This window comes from Arachis hypogaea, chromosome 19, assembly GCF_003086295.3.
Source record: "Arachis hypogaea cultivar Tifrunner chromosome 19, arahy.Tifrunner.gnm2.J5K5, whole genome shotgun sequence".
In the NCBI taxonomy this organism is placed as follows: Eukaryota; Viridiplantae; Streptophyta; class Magnoliopsida; order Fabales; family Fabaceae; genus Arachis; species Arachis hypogaea.
This window is the reverse complement of record NC_092054.1, coordinates 138,110,867-138,128,279: the sequence shown is the minus strand read 5'-3', so window position 1 is coordinate 138,128,279 and position 17,413 is coordinate 138,110,867. Positions and strand designations below refer to the sequence as shown.

At 37.3% G+C, this 17,413-nt stretch overlaps 2 protein-coding genes across 2 annotated transcripts; one reads left to right on the top strand and one right to left on the bottom strand.

Annotated features, from left to right (window-relative positions):
- LOC112777041 (pullulanase 1, chloroplastic) lies at positions 1 to 8,218 on the top strand. The gene is made up of 28 exons (XM_025821321.3): positions 1 to 385; positions 485 to 632; positions 731 to 783; positions 919 to 1,027; positions 1,218 to 1,354; positions 1,456 to 1,655; positions 1,835 to 1,984; positions 2,082 to 2,142; positions 2,487 to 2,607; positions 3,007 to 3,097; positions 3,178 to 3,271; positions 3,423 to 3,518; positions 3,641 to 3,781; positions 4,005 to 4,055; positions 4,292 to 4,362; positions 4,519 to 4,611; positions 4,728 to 4,818; positions 5,349 to 5,420; positions 5,585 to 5,641; positions 5,780 to 5,848; positions 6,006 to 6,062; positions 6,199 to 6,273; positions 6,530 to 6,618; positions 6,813 to 6,890; positions 7,006 to 7,144; positions 7,236 to 7,345; positions 7,463 to 7,562; positions 7,885 to 8,218. The coding sequence occupies exons 1-28, from the start codon at positions 164 to 166 to the stop codon at positions 7,993 to 7,995; spliced, it is 2,886 nt and encodes a 961-aa protein (XP_025677106.1). The 5' UTR covers positions 1 to 163; the 3' UTR covers positions 7,996 to 8,218.
- Positions 8,219 to 9,334: 1,116 nt separating this feature from the next.
- LOC112778850 (probable disease resistance protein RXW24L) lies at positions 9,335 to 14,856 on the bottom strand. The gene is made up of 2 exons (XM_025823128.3): positions 9,647 to 14,856; positions 9,335 to 9,555 (listed from the first exon to the last, which is right to left on the bottom strand). Exon 1 carries the CDS (start codon positions 14,498 to 14,500, stop codon positions 9,668 to 9,670), a length of 4,833 nt encoding a protein of 1,610 aa, XP_025678913.2. The 5' UTR covers positions 14,501 to 14,856; the 3' UTR covers positions 9,335 to 9,555; positions 9,647 to 9,667.
- Positions 14,857 to 17,413: the final 2,557 nt, after the last annotated feature.

The window sequence follows — 17,413 nt, the reverse complement described above, 5'->3', positions numbered from 1 at the left end:
ATGATTGAATTGGAGGATATTCAGTGATACTTGCATCGTTGCACGTGCATGCAACAAAGTTATCATCATCATACACTCACTCACTCTGTTCCAAACAACAACACAAGAAAAAGATCTCCATGTCTATGAAATGATCCTCTCTTATCATTGATTTAACAAAACAATGCTTCTCTTAGCTACTTCTTCTCTCTTTCTTCCTTCTCCTTTCAAGCTTCACCGCTACCTCAATCCTTCTTCTTCTTCTTCTTCTCACTTGATTCCCTTCTCTTCTTCCCTTTCGAAAATCATAACCCCACTTCACTCGCACACCCCAAAACCACAACCCTCACCCCTTTTCTGCTCATCATCTCCTTCTCTGCAACAACAATCTCTTTCATTTTCTCAGGTTTTGTTTTTATCCATTTCAACATCTTCAATTGGTTTCTTAGCTTTCCGACAAAAACTTCACGCTAACCGTTTATTTTACAATGAAATGATGATTCAGATGCAGAATGATAGCTTGTTGTACTCCAGAGCTTATTGGGTCACTGAATCCATCATTGCTTGGAACATTGACATTGTTGAAAACGGTTTTTGTTCCTTACTTACTAGCAAGGATGCTTCTTTCACCATTTCAGATAATCAAATTCAAGGTTCTAATTTCCCTTAACAAAGCTTTCTAATTCCTTGTGCCCTTTGGATTGATATTAAGTGAAAAATGTATTGACTCAATTGTGGTGCTAATTTGCAGGTGAGGATGTGAAAATTAAGCTTCAAGAGGATAGGTCTGGCCTTCCTGCAAAGGTAATAGATAGACCTCTTTTTGAATTTGTATCATCTTGTAAGGCTTTTCAAATATCTACCATTGCCAAATGGAACTGGGGTTGATTGATATATGTCCCATTGTTCTTGACAATGTGGTGGCTTATGAGCTTTTAGGTGGTGGAGAAATTCCCACATATTCGAGGTTACAAAGCTTTCAAATTGCCACCGGATTCGGATGTCAAATCTCTTCTTAAATCCCAATTAGCTGTTGCTGTTTATGATTGTAAGTCCTTCTTTTGCATTAGAATAATAGAATGTTGAAATGCATCAACTAGTTATGCAAATAAATGTACTTTTGATTAGACCCTTTATTAGTATAGCTTAGCTTTCTTTGTCTCAATGTGGGAAGAAAGGGTATCTTGTGTAATGTGTTCATAGGTGAGTAATGAATTTCCTTTCTTCATTTTTCGCAGCTGATGAGAAATGCAGGAACTGTACTGGTTTGCAGTTACCTGGTGTCTTAGATGAGCTTTTCTCGTATAACGGTCCGCTTGGTGCGCTTTACTCAGATGAAGCTGTGTCACTTTCCTTATGGGCACCTACTGCTCAAGTATATTATCTTTTAATAAATAAGAAATGTAATTTTGTTTCTCTCTAAAACCTTATCTGCATACTGAGGTATATCTTTCTAAATTTGCCCATATAAAACAGGCAGTAAATGCTCACATCTATAAGTATCCATCAGGAGATGATCCGATAGAAGTTGTTTGCCTTGAAGAGGAAGATGGTGTCTGGAGAATAAAAGGACCAAAAAGTTGGGAAGGGTGTTATTATGTTTATGAAGTATGTGTTTACCATCCTAGCACCTTACGGGTTGAAAAATGCTATGCAAATGATCCATATGCTAGAGGGTATGCTTTTATTCGTGCCAGTTTGCCATCAATCATCTTTTGTGTTATTTCTTTGCTCTAGATTCTTGTATTAACAAGTGCAATTTAGAGATACCAATTTTATGTCATTCAATATGAAGTTGAATTTCCGTGATGTTCTAGTTGATTTTAGTTACCTTCTTTTTCCTGTATTCAAGCAGACTTTCAGCGGATGGCAGACGAACTTTTCTAATTAATATTGACTCTGATGAATTAAAACCGGATGGATGGGATAATCTGGCAGATGAGAAACCTGTTCTACATTCTTTCTCTGATATAAGCATATATGAAATGCATATAAGGGATTTCAGGTAACTGTGGTTGTGGCTGTGCTGCTTGTAATGCCTGTTTCCTATTTCTATTTCCATAAACTTTAAAGTTGTTGATTATTGTCTTGTTGCAATACAGCGCCAATGACCTCTCCGTGGAACCTGAATTTCGTGGTGGTTATCTGGCCTTTACATTGCTGGTAGTCCTACAATCCTATATAAGTCTTCTCATTATGATTTTCAGGCTTCTTTGATAAATGGAATCAGATTCTGTATACGCACATAAATAGAAAATATATTGATAAATTTAAGATATCAAGTTTTCCTTGACTTAACAGTAGAAATGATGGGATATTGAGCCCTTTGAAAGTTATAGGAATCATTAAAAGAGAATATTGCAAGAACAAGTGTCATGTCATGGATTCACTTTTGTGGATTTCTTTCATGAGGAGAACCTGTTATCTATTGATGTAATGAATTCATATGATGTCCTAATCCTGTTGTGGAATGTACAATTTCATTTACTATGAGCATCTGTTTGAAGGATTCAGCTGGGGTACTTCATCTAAAGAAGTTGTCTAGTGCTGGTATCACCCATGTCCATTTGTTGCCAACTTTCCAGTTTGCCGGTGTCGATGATCAAAAGGAGAACTGGAGATATGTAGGTAAGGTTACAAGACAGATTATCTTCTAAAAGTCTGATTTTAACCGTCACTTCCGTTTTTGTAGTGAAACCCTTTCTCTTATGCTTTGTAGATCTTTTGAATCTTGAAGTTCACTCATTTATGAATTAGCAATAGTTGTAAAATATTATGTAGTATTTGAGAAAAAGCTATGTTATCCACCCTCTTAGTTTTCCTTCTTTAGGGAAACTTTATCTTTATGGATCTCATATTATTATTATCCTTCTATCATGAAACTTGTTATCTTTTGTTTGTACAAACATCAATACATAATATACATACTTGATTCCTTATGCTATCCCCCTCCTAGCAAGATAAACATATATCATTTGACATGTATGTTTGTGAATGCGTTTTTCTCTGACACTAACTATCTGATAGATACCTTGGTACTGGAAAGTTTTCCACCCGATTCAGATCAGCAACAAGCTCTTATTACAGCCATCAAAGACCTCGATGGATTTAACTGGGGGTAAGCTCCTAATTCCACACTGTTGGTAATTCCAACATTTGTTTGCTGTAAAATTTGCTTATTTTCATTGTCTTGGAAAGGTACAACCCTGTTCTTTGGGGTGTTCCGAAAGGAAGTTATGCAAGCAACCCAAATGGCCCCTACCGTACAACCGAGTTCCGTAAGATGGTTCAGGTCTGAACTCAGTGTTTCTTTATCCATGGATCTTGTTTTCTGCTTAGTTTTGCAATGTGGACCCGCAATACCATGTTTCTTTGTGTGTGTATATAGTCAGCTAAATCAAATTTGTGTTGTTTTTATCTCTTGAAATTTATTATACTTTCAGGCTCTTAATCATATTGGCCTTCGCGTTGTGTTGGATGTTGTCTACAATCATTTGCAAGGAAGTGGACCGTTTGATGAACATTCTGTCCTTGATAAGGTCATGATTCAACATCCTCTTTTCTTTTTTCTTTTCAGCAGTTTAGACACCTATACATATAGATTCCTGTTGCATACTGCTTCATTGTTTTGAACAATTTCTATTCTTTTATGGATGTGTAGATTGTCCCTGGTTACTATTTAAGGAGGAATGCTAATGGTTTTATCGAGCACAGTACTTGTATGAATAACACTGCTAGTGAGCATTTTATGGTTGAGCGTTTGATTGTAGATGATCTTGTACATTGGGCAGTTAACTACAAGGTGATTGTTTATGTCTTTGATTGCTCTTCACACATTACCTCATCAATCAATATGATCTCGAAACAGCTTCTATTTTTCTATTTTCTGCTCACTCCTGCTTCAATGAATTGGTTGCTATGCCGTTGTAGTGTTTATATTTCTTCAGTGTACTTTCCCTTTTTATTTCTTTTCCGGAAACTGTTCATCATAGGTTTTGCGAATATTTTTTCTTTGTTCCTTCCAGGTTGATGGTTTCAGATTTGACTTGATGGGTCATATAATGAAGAGCACAATGGTATTCAATTCATTTTGTTATATTCTTACATGATTTAATTTGAAGATAGATAGCTTATTGAGTTCCAGAAAAATAAAAAATTCACTAATATGTTGTAATTTTTCATTTTGTGCTTGGAAAATGTAGCTTGTAACTTAAGAATCATCCCAGAGTATACGGGGTATATAGGGGAAAAAGCATAGAGAAGTAAAATGGAAATTGTGGAGAAATATTGATTACATGATGTGTGAATGCAGGTGAAAGCAAAAGATGCTCTGCTTAGCTTAACAAAACAAAAGGATGGAGTTGATGGTTCAAGCATCTACATGTACTTGTTCTTCAATGTTGGATTTTCTTGAAGTAGACACACTATCTAACTTTTTATTTCATTCGTCCCTCTTATATTTATTCATTTGCATGTTGTTCTTTTGCTACATTATTTCTTTAAACTTCATTTCTTTTCATTTTAATTGGGAAAAAAAAGATATGGTGAAGGATGGGACTTTGGTGAAGTTGCCAAAAATGGACGTGGGATAAATGCGTCTCAATTCAATCTCTCTCAAACCGGAATTGGGAGGTAGGACTGTTCATCTACACCGTGACTTGTGCAATATTCGTTTTTTTCCCCCTTTCTTTTTTATCTTCATAATATACTTTGTTTCTGTTGATGAGTTATTTTGGTCCGTAATTCAGCTTTAATGATCGAATTCGCGATGCTGTTCTTGGTGGGTCTCCATTTGGTCACCCTCTTCAACAGGGTTTTGCAACTGGGCTACTCTTGCAGGTATTTCTTTCTTTGTCCACATTTTTGGCTTTGACCTTCACATATAAACATCCTGCAATGGTAACAATTTTTAACCTCATCCATTGTTCCTTCCTACTCTGGATCAAGCTCATTTTCTTGAAGTTATCGCGTTTCCACAAATCTGCACTGGGAAATATTCATAGTTTATATTTTATATCTTCAAGACAAAAGTTCATTTGTTTATATTAAAAAAAAAAAAAAGATATCTGTATGAAACTCAGTACACTATATAGCTGCTATTTAGTTTTCTTTCATAGTTGAATCTAAACCTGGGTTAGGTAGTGATTATGCTTTCTTCCTAGACATTACATTACACATAACATACTTAGGAATCTAAAACTGATTTTGATTTTATCCAGAAATAGTATTGCAGAGGTTATAAATTTCTGCATATTCCTTTTTCAACTTCAACGTCTGGTATTCGTCATGTGATGCATAGAACTTCTCTTAAAGCTTGCACGCAATGTATTCGAAAACTTCTGAATATTGTTATTCATCTCTGTCTGTAGCCTAATGGTCATGATCATGGAACACAAGAAAATATGGAATCTATGCTTGCTACATCAAAGGATCATATCCAGGTTATTTGGCTTTATTGATTCTTCTATTTGTTTGGGTGTCCTGTTTTTCAATTTGAGAAAGCATTCGAATACCCTTGTGTTTTGTTATATTCTATTGTCGATAATGTTATCATTTGAATGTTTTTCAATCTGCTAATCTTTTTACATTCTTTCATGTTTTCCAGATCGGAATGGCAGCAAACCTGCGAGATTTTATGCTAACAAATTCTGATGGAAAAGAGGTATTCAAATTGGTCCAATTTCTTTGTCTACTTATTCACGAAAATTCCTGTCTTCCCTATGCTTGAGGCTAGATATTATCTTCAAAAGAAATGGTTTGTATGTGATATTTTCTAGTTACTTTATTCTGATTGTCTCAGGTGAAAGGGTCTGAAATATTAACGCATGATGGATCACCTGTTGCATATGCCTTATCCCCCATAGAGACCGTAAGTTTCTTTAGTGTGAATATGCCTCAACTGTCTAGTACTTTATACTTCCTGTAAATATGTTGTGAAATTTAAGCAACTATCAGCACTTTGAATCACAATTATCCAACATTTTGAACCAGACATCATCTAACTGCTATGTTTGGCTTTTTTGCAGATCAATTATGTTTCTGCACATGACAACGAGACTTTATTCGACATAGTGAGCTTAAAGGTACGGTAGTTATGTAAGAGATATGATATAAGCTCTTCATGCTCCTTTATGTGATGGCTTAAACCATTCTCAGCATTCTGTTTTGTTTATGCAACCTTTTGTTAGTCACTGGTGCTGTTGTGTTCCATGCTTACAGACTCCAATGGACATCACTGTAGCTGATAGATGCAGGATAAATCATTTGGCAACAAGTATTATAGCACTTTCACAGGTTCAAGAAACCGATTGTTTTCCTTTAAACGTTGGCTTGAACTTTTCAAAATTTTGTTCTTTTTTTTTGGAAAAAAATTTCTTTTGCCTTTGAGAGCTGAAGGGCACTTTTAGACAAACTCGTAAAATGTATTAGGGTAAAGTATGCTTTATGTCCTTGAAGTTTTTGAAAAGTTTCAAAACTTTAGCCAATATATTACTATAGATGATTTCTTATAGTGAATCTATTGTAGTAGTAAAGAGATTTTTGTTGTTAGGGTATACCATTTTTTCACGCTGGAGATGAGATACTCCGCTCAAAATCACTGGATCGGGACTCATACAATTCTGCGGATTGGTTCAACAGGTACTCTATACAACACACACTGAAAGTCTGAACTTAACTATTTTTGTTATTGTTTAATCTTCCCAAAATTAGTATATGATCTTCCTCATTAGAATATTCCAATATCGTTATTCAAGCGATCCTGTTATTTACCACGGATTAAGTGTCACTTATGGTGTCTTTCCCTCTGCATCTTCTACTTTCTCAATTTTCAGGCTTGACTTCACGTACAATTCTAATAATTGGGGTGTTGGACTTCCTCCACAGGAGAAAAATGAAAACAACTGGCCATTGTAAGGATTTAGATATTACAATATCATAATTTGAAGAAAAGAAAGTCTTAAAAATCAGCTTGTCTAACATCGCATGATATTAAACATGATCTTTGAGTTATCTTATGGCTTTCAGAATCAAACCAAGACTTGCAGACTCGTCCTTCAGGCCTCGGAAGGATGACATCCTTGCTGCTTTGGATAATTTCTTAAACCTGATGCGTATAAGGTACTCCTCACCACTTTTCCGGCTGAGGACAGCAAATGCAATTCAGGTGGGACATTTTTACATTTCCTGAATTTGCTATCATCATCACTAGTTCTTCTATTTCTATACTTTTCTTGATTCCCCCTTCATATTTGCAGCAACGAGTAAGCTTTCACAATACCGGACCATCATGGGTTCGTGGAATTATAGCAATGAGCATTGAAGATGGCCATGAGGGCTTTCCTGGGTTGCCTCAGCTGGATCCCATGTATGTTAAAGCATATGTCAGTTTTTTTTTTTCTTTTTTTTTTCCCTCTTTTTTTCAGCCCCAGTGATACTAACCTGCTATAAAATGGTTTCGTTTCGTTGACAATGGCGGCGGCAGATATTCGTCCGTTGTGGTTGTTGTCAATGCAAGTCCAAAAGGTGTATCATTTGTTTGCCCTTCCCTTCAATCCAGGAGTTTTGAGTTGCATCCTATTCAGGTATCAATAATAATAATCCTTAAGGATTTAAGTTGTGATAAACTGGAATATTTCCAAATTAATTATGTTTTGGTGAAATAATTGCTTTGATGGAATATTCAAGTTACTCAAGTCAGCCTTTGTTAGAAGTTTCAGGTGGATTTAGCATCATATAGTAACTTGAGTATATTGCTACAAGGAATTGTTCATTCTTATTCCTAACAGTATCAATTTACCATCCTCAAGGCCGCTAAGAAAACAAAAGCAACAAATGTCTAAAGTGATTATTCCATTTATATCTTCAGATGTGTTTGTGAAATCCATTTTCTATGCTGTATTATAGGTAATGTCATCTGATGATCTTGTTAGGAGCTCAAGATACGAGGCATTATCTGGCTGTTTTCTTGTGCCTCAAAGAACAACTGCTGTGTTTGTAGAGCCTAGAAAAATGTGAGTCGCGCCACTATAAACACAGTAAGAGGTGGTGCAACCAAATGTCACAGTTCAATGTTATTGATTTATGCCTCAAGAATCAGTCGGTCATATGCATCAAAGTTCATGTCCACTATGTATCACGAGAATAGGGTGAAGATTATTTTTGTGCGAAGAATGGGGTGAAGATTTGAATTCAAAATCATTTATTAAGTAATAAAGTATTTCTCATTCTAAGTTTTTAATTAATCTTATATTTATTATTGTTATACAATTTAATTAAAAAAACCAAGTAATATAATATTATTCCACTAGTAGTAGAAAAGTCGTTATACGATTAATTACTAGTGTTTTTTTAATATTTTATTTTGTTAGACATCAAATTTTACATCAAATTTTAGTAAAATATTAGACAAATTAATTATTATCATTATTTAAAAAAATAATACTTCCTAAGATTTTTAAAAATTTTTAAATTAGTCTTTTTATATAAATGAACAATATGATATAATGACTGATTTCTGTAATGAAATAAAAGTTTAAAGATTAATTTAGTAATTAAAATTTGTTGAAAAGTAAAATATCTGACTAAAAAATTTTTAGAAACTGATTCTGGGTGTTATTATTATTATTATTATTTGAAAAATGTGATCATACAAAACCAAACAATTGAAACAAAGGCTCACTTTTACGTATTTCAGAAAAAAAAAAAAAAAACCCCTAATAGGAGGCTCAAGTTTAAGTACCAAAAATCAAAATAAATAAATAAATCATATACAAAACGTATTAACATAGTCACCTCTGTGGAAAGTGAATTTTTGTTCTGTTCTTGTGCTTCACCTTAATAACTTTTAGCTTTTACTAGTTCTAGCCCATTTTGCCAACGAAAGATTTTTTTCTTTTTTTACGCAGTGTGAAAAGTTTTGTATTTTTTCTTCTGCTGGGGTTCAGATCTATTCCTTTTCATTGTTTCTAGTTTCAACGTTGAGCCTGGCAGCTCGGAATTTTAGATTCAAGCACGAGATACTTGAAAGTTGAATCTGGTTTGGATGGGCTCTTTGCTTGGGAAGATTCCTAATTTCCTACGTCTGAAGAAGATAATTGATGCCAATTGCGGTAAAGTAACTTTGCTTATTCCTTCTTTACGCCAATCGCCCAAACTGTCCACATGTTGAACCCAGATAATTACAATGTTTGAATTATGATTATTAACCTTTTCAATTCTTTTCTGTTTATATCACACAATTCTAGGTGATTCGGTTTATTCAGTTGAATGATAGCTATTATGGATCGTTCAAGTATCTATGAACGTATAACGTATTCTCACTGTATAGTTACAGTTAGTTGAAGGTTGGAGCAAATAGGCGAAATAACAACTCCTCTGATTGAACAACACAGTCAAGGAAAATAAAATATGTCTCAACACAAATTATCATACTCAAAGTCTTCGATGAAGGAAATAAATTTACTATCCTATCTTGTTTAACAGCAAAATACCGGTAAATATGTTGAAGCCAGACTAGGATACAAATTGGATAGGCATGGCGATAAGCTGATCAACACTGCTACTGGAGTTAAATTGCTGCACATTAGGAAAACATATTTTACTATGTTAACAAATCACCAGGTGTCAGCTGGAAGGACTGAAATATAGTGAAAGCGAGGAAACTCACCATTCAACAATGTTGAAGTGCTTATTGAGAATTCGCATCCTGATGCTGCTGCTGAGCAGAACCAGCTTGATCTTCTTGAATGACATCAGCTAGACAGATAGGAGGACTGATGAATGGCTGTATGCCGAGCGGAAGATGATGTCCCGTTTGAGCTAACATATGAGCTACCCTGTTGGCTTCGGAGCTGACATGAGAGAATTGCACTGTCCACTCCCTCTTGAGGGCATCCTTGATGCCTTGGACGACAGTAGACACTGGAATGGACTCATGAGAAGATGATTCTATAAGAAACAAGGCACTAGGAGAGTCAATATCTACCTTCAATTTTCTATAACCGCTGTCCCAGACCAAGTTAAGCCCATGCAGGACACCCCACAGTTCTGCTACTGTTACAGAGGACGTGCCTCCCAAGTTGCCGGAAAATCCACTCAAGACCAAACCTGTCTCATCACGAACAAGTCCTCCACAAGCAGATTCAGAATTGCTGATAACTGAACCAGCCGAGTTCATGCATACCCAACCCACTGGAGGACATTTCCATGTACAGGTCCCACCCTTCCTAAATTCCTGAAGGATAGTTGATGTCGAAGCAGAAGCCTTCTGGAGGTTGTTACTGGTATCCCTATATGGGAAGGAAGAATCACACATGGTATCGTTTATCCAGAGATAAAGAATGTGTGAGATCTTGTACCAATCCTCACCAGTGTTACAAACTCTGCTTTCGAATTCTGTTGGCATGTCCCTTACCTTGAACTCAAGTAGGGTGCTAACGTATTGTAGTCCAACAGGAACCATCTTGAGATTCTTACACGATCTGATTTCCAGTTGTGCTAGACAGGGGAGTGCTTCTTGTTCTATAAACCAGTCCTCTAATTGCTTGAGGCCCCAGAGTCTGAGGATATGAAGCTGAGGAAAGCATCTGGATTTGCAGACCAATTTTTTTCCTGTGTAAGATTCTGCAAGTAAAGACAATGATCGAAGATTTGGAAGATCTTTCAAAATTTGTAAGGGGTCATCTTGCAGTTTGGAATGTGAGAGTGTAAGTTCAATGAGACTTGGGGGAAACTGGGTGAGTATGGATGAACTGTCCAACATTCCTAGCAAATACATGTCTGTAAGATTTGTGTGATCTTCCAAAGACATCAAGTGTAACTTCCAGGGCTGACCTTTTTCATCTCTTGATTTCACTCTCAATGATTGAAGAAATGTTAGTTTCTCTATCCATTCAGCTATTGCACGAAGTTGTGATGTCATTGCCTCTTGTGATGACATTGATTGGCAAGCTAACCCCAGCTTTCTAATATTCAATAATTTGTCCAAGCCATCCTCTACTTTAGTCTCCTCATCAATGAAAAGCCCCCACAATGTTTGAAGGTCAGATAGATAATTACCTCTTGGTGGATGTGGAAATCTGGTTCGGTAAGTTTCACTCAAGAACAAGTGTCGCAGTTCCATTTTCCATATGGATCTACTGAGACTGTTAATATAAGTGTGCTTCAAATCAAGGGTCTGCAGTTTCAGCAAGCTGCTTATAGATGATGGGAGTGACTCTAAGTAAGTCCATCTTAATCCAAGATACCGCAATTTAGAAAGTCTACCTATGCTTTTAGGTAGCTTGGGCTTGTAAACACGTTCAAGATCTAGCACCCGCAGTAGCAAAAAACATCCACTTGCAATACATCGTCTGAGAAAGTTACCTATGTCTTGGCCAGGCTTACTTCCTTCTTGAGCATCAAAGGACAGAAAAGAGAAAACATTCTTGTAATTTTCTAGGGAAGCTGAAGAATCTTCTATGGTACCATGAATATGACTGTAGCAGGCATCCCTTTCGTCAAGACGATCTGCCACCCGGCGGGTAATGTTTTGTCTTTTGCCTCTATTTGAACGTGTCTCATTTTGGCGTTGACGAGATCTAGACTCTTCAACTTTTGCCAACCAGATAGCACTAGGGAGTCGACATGTTTTCACTTTACCATTGCGCTTTCTTGTTGCAATTTGAACCATATTTAGATCTATCAATTGTGTTAAGACCGATTCTGCAACTTGCTCTGGAGGCTCTTCATCCTCTGCATGATGCACCAGACCCTCTGCAACCCATAAAACAACCAGTCGTCTAGCAGGAATCTCAAATTCAGCAGGGAATTCAAGAAAATAAAAAAGACATTTCTTCAGATAAAGAGGTAGCTTCAAATTGATTGCATTGATTGTTTCAAGCCAAGGTTTTTTATCTTGATCGAGCTCCTGTAGAACTTTTGACCACTCCTCCGTGGTGGCCTCCGTATTTGAAAGCAACTCGCTCATTCTCAATATTTGTGATGGAAGGCCACCACATTTTGTCACAATATGTTTTCCAACCTCCTTCAGTTCTTCAGAAATGTTCACCTTCAGATTTGTTTTGAACATTATCCAGCTATTTTGATCATCCAATAAGTGTAGCTGGTGAACAAAGGTTCTTGCAGCTGATGCTTGTAACACCATGTTTGCATTGCGACTGGTAATAAGAAGCCTCCATGCTGGTGACACATCGATTATGGTCTTTCTCAAGGTACCCAAGACCTCATAAGTTTCAATGTTATCAACAACTACGAGACATCTTTTATTCCCCACGAAGTGTTTTAGTTCTTGAATCATCTCTTGTGTTGTGCAACTGAGTTCTTGACCTGCCATAATCTCCTTGGCTATATCCTCTAGTAGCTTTTCAGCCGTACAACCGGAGGGCACTTGAACCCAAGCTCGACACTCAAATACATCTGTAACAGCCTCATTCTCAAATATCAATCTGGCTAGTGTTGTTTTGCCCGTGCCTTCAATTCCCACTATTGAAATAATGCAGCTGCTTACCTCTTCCGAGAGTAACTGATCCATCAAAACCTTGACATCATCGAACCCAATGATACTCGACTCTTTGCGTAATCGAGCCACTGAGACTGACTTGGGATGGGGCTCAAGTCGCACCGAACCATACTTCCTTCCTTTTCTTGTGGCATCTTGAATCTTGCTTTCGATGGCATCTATCTTCCTGCTAAGTTTAAATCGGGTCCAACACTTCATGATGCGGATGTGGATTGGTGCATTCTCCAAGTTACAATTAGTAGTATATTCTTGGATGACATTTTCAATTTTACGAGCAATGCCTTTCATTTCTTGAATCCACACTTGGGATCTTCCATTGAGTTCCCCCATCTCTTGTACATCTTGAAACAGAGCATTCATGAGTTGCATTTCCCTCGGGAGTGATCGGACTCTCTGTTTGAGACTCTTGACATGTCGGTATGAGGGCGTAGCTTTTGCAATTGGATCCTTCTCGGTGCCAAAATCATGATTGTTATCAACATGAACCGCACTAGTGCTGGTTTCTCCCTCTTGGACTTGGATGCTTGGCCCCGATGAGACTAGCCCACTTCCTTCATCCATATTTGCAATGCCATAAATGTTCTTCCTGTCTAAGACAACAAGGATTTCAAACAAGCAGCCATTGATGTCATTCGCAAATTTAAGTTTGTTGAAAAATCCACCCTCTTGATGTACAGCATCCTGAAGTGACCGAGCATTCTGAGCCACCAATTTTAATTGCTCCAGCCATGCTTGCTGTCTGTTATTCAGGCCTTGCACACTTGCAATATCACTGAATAATGCATCCATTATTGCCAAGTCTCGTTGGGTTGACTTCAAATTGCTCTCAGTTGACCTCCACAATGACACACCCCATATAACAACCGAAGCGATTAAAGAACAAAACTCAAGTATCATTGCCCACAACCCGAAAACTGCGGAGAAGACGAAAATTGCTAAATCAATTGCAAACATAAACATCAGACTAATTAACATTTTTAATTTCTTAAATTTGTTCTTCTTGGGGAGATTCTTTGCGAGCCTTTTTTTGGGATTCAGAAAAGATATGATAACTTGCATGAAAACAACAAATACGAAGAACGGTATGGAATTCAGTTCAGGGTCGGTGGCGATGGGATAAAGAACATAATAAATGAAGCACGGGATTTTTGAAAGTATCACGCGTCTCAAAGTCAAGTTTGGAACATGCACTGATCTTGTTATTTTGTCGCCTATAGAATCCAAATCTGCCTTGCCAATGCCGTAAGTCAAGGATCTGTGAAGCGCTTCTCCAATTTGTGTATTGATATGCTCCATCTTCTTCTTAAATTTCCATTCCAGGGCAAACAACCAACAAGGGCGACACCTAGCCTTATCCTTTCTTGTGGCAATGAAGGTCTCAACAGTATTTTCCGTAAGATCACAGATACTCCTCACTTCCTCCAACCAGATGCCTTCTCTTTGAGTTGTTGATTTCAAACTGGAGACAATGCTTTGCATGGCCACAAGTTCATCTTTTGCTTGTTCTACCATCTTGATCACGTTCCAGTGCAGAACCAACTTTTCACTGATGAGGTTAGAAAGCAGTTCTATAGCTTGGGATAACATGGGAGCTGAGGTTTCTCCTGGTTCAGATTCAACGGTCACACGCAAATTGTCCATCTGCTCTTGCTTACGTGGTTCAGATTGATAGATGTCTCCCATCTTGCGGCTGATCCGGTCCAGATCTTTGCCAACTCTGTATCTCACAAACAAATAGTGAATCCCTCTCCTCCGCTTCACTGAGTTGAAGACAAAGGTTTGAATGACATCCTCTGCCTCAAGAGCGACTTCGTTCAACTTATCTACCCAATCATCGAAGCCTTCCCAGCTTCCACGTTCAACGAGGTACAGCTGCATTAGCCTAAGTTCCTTCTCTATGGACTCAACATGGCTCGCTACTCCGCCCAACACTGCTGACTCTTGAATCAGCAATCTAGATAGGTTCTCCCCAACGAAACCGATTGTCAACTCGGCGGCCATGTTGACGTTTTGGGGCGATGATCCAAGAGAGATGCAAGCTCTCTTTACTTTGTTGTTCTTGTTAAGATGGGTTTACTGTTTAGCCATTTTCGATAGCATATCAACATATCAAAAGTGATATAGTTGTCTGTTAAGAAACAATGCTGAATGCTGAGTCTAGATCAGGTGCTCAAATTTAAACCGATTCAAATTAAACTTCTCATTTAATTCAATTTAAATCGAAAATCGATTAAAATCGTATTAATTTAGATTTAATTGTATTCTATTTTTTACAAACCGTAGATCGGATCGATTTTCGAATCTATTTTTCACAATCGATCCGATCCAATTCAATCCAAATCGAACAATGTGTTATAATATTATTATTTTATTATTATATTTACAATTATACTTATAACATATTTAATTTGTTATATTTTTATATTATTCATGTATTATTATTATTTAATAAATATTTTATGTTCAAAATGTGATTTATTTATTTAGAGTATATACCCATTTTGGTCCTCAAAAAATTTCAGACTGGACACTTTAGTCCCCAACTAAAATTAATTACTCGATTGGTCCCTAACAATTAACTCCGTCACTCACTTAGGTCCTTTACTCCGTTAATTCTAACGGAAGACAAAATAGTCCCTGACAACTCTAACAGGGGACAAAATGGACCCTGATCTCTTCTGTTCGAAAACGACACTGTTCTCTCCCAATTTCCATCATATCTCGCATAGCACTAACCGTCTAACACTATAACTTCAAACTACACAATGCACACTCTATAAATTTAATGTTCACAAGAAAAAAAAAAATCCTCAACTTGTTCTCAACCAATTCATACTCAGGAAACTAATGCTTATGTCTCTCAACTAGTTGTCGTCTTCGATGGATCCCATGAATCTAGATAGCAAGTCTGATTTGTTAAGACTTGTCGTCGTCGTTGCCATCTCCCTCCTCCTCTGCCCTAACATCTCCATGACCACATTGTCCACCACTACCATCGGTTCCTTCAGCTTCTTCTCCGAACCAATGTTCAGTAATCGCTTCAGTTTCCATATAAGCGACAACGGCGACATTGCTCGTTGTAATAGTTTGGATGCGAGGTCAAAACTGTCTCCCAACTTGGACTCCGAAAAAGAAGGAATGAAGCACTCAGTGTCTATTTCAAATGAGAATTTGCATATGATGTCGAAGGAGAATCTTTTCATGATGTCCTAATGTCCAACAATCTATATTGCTTGCCGGAGAGTGGAGAAAGGTGTGCCCTTGGAGCAATTGTGGAACTTGGTCTTGAGGATGTCGTGGACGTTGTTGGGGTTGGAGGTGATGTTATCAAAGACGTGGAAGTAGATGCTTTTGGTGGGTGAAGTGCAGAGGAGGTGGATGTATCAGTCACAAAGATTTAGGAAGTGTGTGGTCCATGACATGTTGAGGTAGGTGCGACACGTGTGACAATTACACCATGACTTAATCTTGGAGCTAAAGAGGAGGAAGGAAAAGATGGAAAAGAAGACTCTGAAGGTGAAGAAAGAGAGTATGAATGTTAGGGTTATGCGAGATATGATAAAAATTGGAGAAAAATAGTGTCGTTTTTGAATAAAGGGGCCAGGGATCATTGACGTTAGGATTTTTGCTGGTAAAGAATTTTATAAAAATAGTCGCGTTGTAGATATAGTTTCTAAACCGACAGAAATTCCTTCGTACAAACGTTTTGGTTGTCACAAGTAACAAACCCCTTTAAAATTAATAACCGAAGTATTTAAACCTTGGGTCGTCTTCTCAAGGAACTGCTGTTCTTACTATTAGTTATGAAGATTGTAAATTGGGGATTTTGAAAGTAAGGAACAAGTAATTTGAATGACAAGTAAAATAAATAAATAACTGTAAAACACACTTTTGGCAAGGTATGAGAAATTGGAAGTCCTATCCTAGTTATCCTTATCAATGGAGACGAGAATTGAATCTTAATCCCACTTAGTTAGCCTTTACTAAAGCAAGGGAAGATCAAGTGGATTAATTAGTATGATCTTCAGGTTCTAGTCAATTCCTAAGAAAGGACTGGAATTATTGAAGTTCAATTCAATTAGCAAAGATAACAATTATTGATCACGTTGAGTTTGATAACTCCTGAGTTACTGATTTCTTAACCAAGACTAAAAGGGAAAAGTAAATCTACTCGAATAAAAATATCTTCAGGTTGAAAGTAACAGTAACATAAACAAAAGAGAGCAATCATAAACTGAAATACCTCAAATAACATCAATTAAGAGAATTATCTGTAACATAGAAAAGTACATAAATTAAATTGAGAAGATAATAAAAAGAAAAGTTGAACCTGATAAAAAGGGACAATCATGAAAGCAAGAAAAATCCTAAATCCTAATCCTAAGAGAGAGAGAGGAAAGAATCTCTCTCTAAAAACTACATCTAAATCATCAAAAGTAAATAATTGGAGACTCCTTTTTTGAATGGATGCATTTCCCCACTTTATAACCTCTAATCTGTGCTTTCTGTACTTGGATTTGGGCCAAAAAGGGCTTCAGAAATCGCTGGGAGCGTTTTCTGTAATTTCTGGTGCGTGGCCTTTGTCACGCGTCCGCGTGGGTCACGCGGTCGCGTCATCTGGAGTTTTCCTTATCACGCGTTCGCTTCGGTCATGCGTCCGCGTCATCTGCGTTCTGCTCAAGAGGCGCATTCGCGTCATTCACGCGTTCGCGTCACGCTCTCTTCGTGCTGGGCATGCGGCCGCGTCGTCCACGCGTTCGCGTCGCTGCCAGTTTCTTCAAAAACTCCATTTTGTACTTTCCTTCCATTTTTGTATATTTCCTTTCCATCCTTTAAGTCATTCCTGCCTTAGAAGATCTGAAACTACTCAACGCACAAATCACGACATCGAATAGTAATAAAGGGTAATTAAAA